At 41.7% G+C, this 3,995-nt stretch overlaps 1 protein-coding gene across 4 annotated transcripts; it reads right to left on the reverse strand.

Annotated features, from left to right (window-relative positions):
• Positions 1-689: 689 nt before the first annotated feature.
• Positions 690-3,380, reverse strand: LOC122039853. 4 transcript variants are annotated; one of them, XM_042599276.1, is made up of 4 exons: positions 2,889-3,380; positions 2,591-2,731; positions 2,022-2,081; positions 690-987 (listed from the first exon to the last, which is right to left on the reverse strand). In XM_042599276.1, exons 1-3 carry the CDS (start codon positions 3,144-3,146, stop codon positions 2,064-2,066), a joined length of 417 nt encoding a protein of 138 aa, XP_042455210.1. In that variant the 5' UTR covers positions 3,147-3,380; the 3' UTR covers positions 690-987; positions 2,022-2,063. The 4 variants fall into 4 exon arrangements, 2 of the variants coding, with proteins under 2 accessions (XP_042455210.1, XP_042455209.1); XM_042599275.1 differs by lacking the exon at positions 2,022-2,081; XR_006128410.1 differs by lacking the exon at positions 690-987 and having other exon boundaries at positions 2,021-2,081; positions 2,591-2,738.
• Positions 3,381-3,995: the final 615 nt, after the last annotated feature.

The following is a 3,995-nucleotide window of genomic DNA, read 5'->3' on the forward strand; positions in this document are numbered from 1 at the left end:
GTCCTCTACAAATCGAACCAACTAGGATAAATCAATCCTCTACTACCCAAGTTAATAAGAGTAAATCGGTTCTCTACGAACCAAGGCAATACGAGTAAATTGGTTCTTCACGAACCGAAGCAATATGATATTTAGCAGATACTAACCACTACTAAACTAGTGATAACAGAAATTACTAACACTAGTGATATGGTAAAAGAAGTCCTATGAGACTGTATTCCTTGATCTCTAGTAGGGTCAACCGTGATCAATGATTGACCCAACACATTTGATGTATGCTACAAACAACTGGACAGGTACTAACAAAAGCATACTAATACATAACATAATTAACATACAAACTATGCATGCACTAACAGAAATGTAAGATAACAATACGTAAACATACCTCCTATAGCTTGGAGAATCCTGTCGCCGCCTGGTCCCAAAACCCGAAAAGTCACATCGAGAAATCAAATCGCGAAAAAAAAATCCAAATCACGAAAAATAGGCCTCGTAAACTTGGCTCTAATACCAATAAATTGTCACGCCCCTAAAGGAGTCCCTATCGAAAAATTTCGACAGCATTTCCCCTGTACCGGTGACAATATGAGACATACATACATACAAAATACATCAGCCACATACGGCTGGAATATATCTACACAACCACACAGTTATATAATCAGTCCACTCGGTTGGAACAGAAATAAACACAACCACGCAGTTATATAAATATATTAATCAGCCCACACGGGTGTACTAAAAACCATCACATCGGAAATCACAAACAACGATCACAATACACAAAGCAACTAACTGTGAGCCGACTCGACTTGACACAATAAAATCATACTAAATACAAGATACACAAACACAAGAACAAAAAAAACAAAACCAAAGCACAACTAACGTACGGTATACCAAAACCATAATATCGTCCTCGAATGTGACGTGGAACTGACGGACAGGTTCTCTAGGCGACTCCATAAATCCTTTACTTGCTACCTGACGAAATTACCAATATACAGCGTGGTGAGTATAAAGACTCAGTGGATAATAGACAGATAGTGCATGAGTATAGTAAAGAGCTAGAGATGCAAAGGTATACAGTCTCGTATGGAAATAGCAGATACTACCGTGATATCATAATTAGTGTCCATACCTAAAATCATATCCTAGGCTAGTAATGGAAGGAAGGTATAGCAAAATCCTGCTACAGTACCACTCATAACTACATTGTATCATGTGAGGTATACATGTCAATAGTAAGTAAGCTAGTGTCTAAACACATACCACAGGTATATATCTTAACCTATGTAAGCATATCAGCATAAGTAAACAACAACAGCATAAGCTAGTAACAACAGCATAAGTAAGCAACCAGCAGATATAATAACAACAGCGTATGTACGGATGGTCACCCCGGCTACCTCTCTGCACCACGACCCCTGTATGGTCGAGAGGCCGGATCGATGACAACTGTACCACCCAAAGATAGCTACGTCTGCGACGGGGGCCCCTGCTGCCCGCGACCCAGCTATCACTGCCCATGAGTGTGCGAGTGGGGGCACGACAGGACAAGCGGCACGCTCCAACTACCACTACCCATGAGTGGTCGAGCGTGCGGCCCATGCCAACGACTGTCTTAACTACAAGGGAGCCAGTGTCGCCGGCAATGCATGCAATGACATGATGCGAACAATGCAATATATATATATATATAGAAAACAGGTATGCTACATGAAGCCAACATGCTCAATAAGAAATATGAATAGATAGCAGTCAAAGCAAGTAAACATGGTATCTGGTATCCATCTATCCAGTATCTAATATCTGGTATCTGGTGTCCGGTATCTGCTAAAACATCATGGATAGCAACGAGAGACTGTATAGATACAGAAACGAGTAGCTTAAAGATTGAGTGGAAGTATCAAACGTAGGAAAAATATGAGTGGAGTCAAGATAAATACAAGAACTGTCGAAGGTATAGCTCATGCACTAAGAACAATGTACTAAGAGGTAAAGCAAGAAGTACCCGCCTATATATGTCGATCGTGCCAAACGACCTCACATCGAGACGCTCATCTCGGATCAAAGTCCTGCAAATCACAATATGTATAATGTAGCTAATCAAGTAGGAACTAAATAACTAAACAGAATCCCTAATCTAATTAGGGTAACGCTAATCGAACATGATCCTGGAGTAATTCTCCAATCAACCTTAATTATACTACAACCTAATTAGATTAGGTTTACACATAAATCATCAATTAATCCAATATCTAATCCTTGAGTTTCTCAACTTCTTAATTAACATGAATCCATAAATTCATTTACAATCCAATCCTAGCCTCAATCTTTAATAAACAACCAATCCATAAAATATTAATAATGATCATGCATCCATTTGTATAAATCATTCACCAAATAACCATTATGAATCTAACATACATAGTTCTTCCACTTAATCAGTTTCTAACCACCACATCCAATAATCCCAACAATACCACTAATTACTCATCCCTAACCACTCACAATTATCTTAGATTAAACATGCTATAATCACATCTGATTGAGGTTTAAACATAATTTAGTTCCATTAACTCACCCGAATAGAAGACCTCACTGTTAATTCACAACCGGAGAAGGGCTCGCTACCGAGGATCACGGTCGGGGCAAGATGGAGTTGTTGATTTCCAAATCCAATACCCTTCATATGCTGCTCCTCTGTTATCTCACAGTCGAAGACCTAACCACTGGTAAGGGTGATCAATAGAGAGAGTTGCTGCTGGAACCAGAGATAGAGCTACAAAACGGTTCTACAATCTATGTACAGATCGAATGAGTGTCATAACCAATGATCAAAAGAAAATGGAAACAGAGGTGCTCACCGCACCTTAACCTACCTTAATGACAGAACCAATCTCATGCTGCGAAGGAAAACCCGACGAAATCAGCTTGACTCTAGGGCTCGGGTAGAGGATCAAGTGGTGGCTATGGATGCGAGGGGAAGAGGGAGGTGGAGAAATGGATCTTCGGCGGCACTCGGGTGGAGCACGAGTAGCTCTCGGCATCGGCAGTTTGAGTGGCTCTCGGCACGCGAAGGGGTGGCAATGGAGATTAACGTGGCATTGCTCTGAGAGGCGGCACTCGGGAACCGACATCAGGTGCGGCGATTCGAGCTTTAGGTCATGGTTGTCGGCGGTAGCACAGAGAGGAGAAAGGAAAAACCGGCGTCGGGCGGTGGCATGTGGCGCGACATCAGGCTGAGAGAGGGAGGGAGACGGCTAGGGTACAGAGAAGAGGGGGAATCGGCGTCGACAATCAGGTGCCGCGATGAGGAGAAGGGCGGCGGTGGTGTGTGCGGCGCGATGAGACGAGAGGGAGGAAGGGCTTGGGCGGATGAAAAGAGAAGAAGGGAAATAATAGGTTTTATAATTGCAACTTAGTTTAGATTAATTAAACCTTATGTTAATTCTTCAATTAACTCCCACTTAATTGGTGTTTCAAGCAGGCCTTTAACTAACCCCACCGGTTCATCCCCTCAAAATATGTCATATGAATTTCGATTAAATCTTAGAAAATTTCTAAAAATTCCTGAAAAATCTAATAAGATTATTTGTCCAATAACCTTATTATTTAATTATTATTTGAGTGTCGTATTTTACAATACCACCTCAAGACGCAAGTCGAGATGTGGATCATTATCCAGACCGGTCTTAAGCTTCCACGCGACGTCACCGGAGAACTCGTCTCATGCATCAACTGGGATGCTAGCATAAAGAAGAAGGCGGAAGTCGATGCCAAAGCAACCTGCATGCTACAAGGCGGCCTAACCAATGAAGAATTGAACCGCATCAGCCCCTTCGCAAGTGCAAAAGAGTTGTGGCAAAAGTTGATTGAGCTACATGAGGATAACTCCAATGCGAAAGTAAGTAAGCATAATTTAATAGATGAATCATTTGAACAGACTAATACTACTCTCGCCGAGGAAGGTGTTGTGTTAGTTGCAG

The sequence above is a fragment of the Zingiber officinale genome, chromosome 2A, assembly GCF_018446385.1.
Source record: "Zingiber officinale cultivar Zhangliang chromosome 2A, Zo_v1.1, whole genome shotgun sequence".
In the NCBI taxonomy this organism is placed as follows: Eukaryota; Viridiplantae; Streptophyta; class Magnoliopsida; order Zingiberales; family Zingiberaceae; genus Zingiber; species Zingiber officinale.

Coding starts and splice junctions, on each gene's coding strand:
- LOC122039853 (XM_042599275.1), bottom strand. CDS start 3,146: ATGTCGGTTCCCGAGTGCCGCCTCTCAGAGCAATGCCACGTTAATCTC. Junction 2,732..2,888: donor AGATTGGTTCTGTCATTAAG/GTAGGTTAAGGT, acceptor ACCAGTGGTTAG/GTCTTCGACTGTGAGATAAC. Junction 988..2,590: donor CAGTGAGGTCTTCTATTCGG/GTGAGTTAATGG, acceptor TAATTTCGTCAG/GTAGCAAGTAAAGGATTTAT.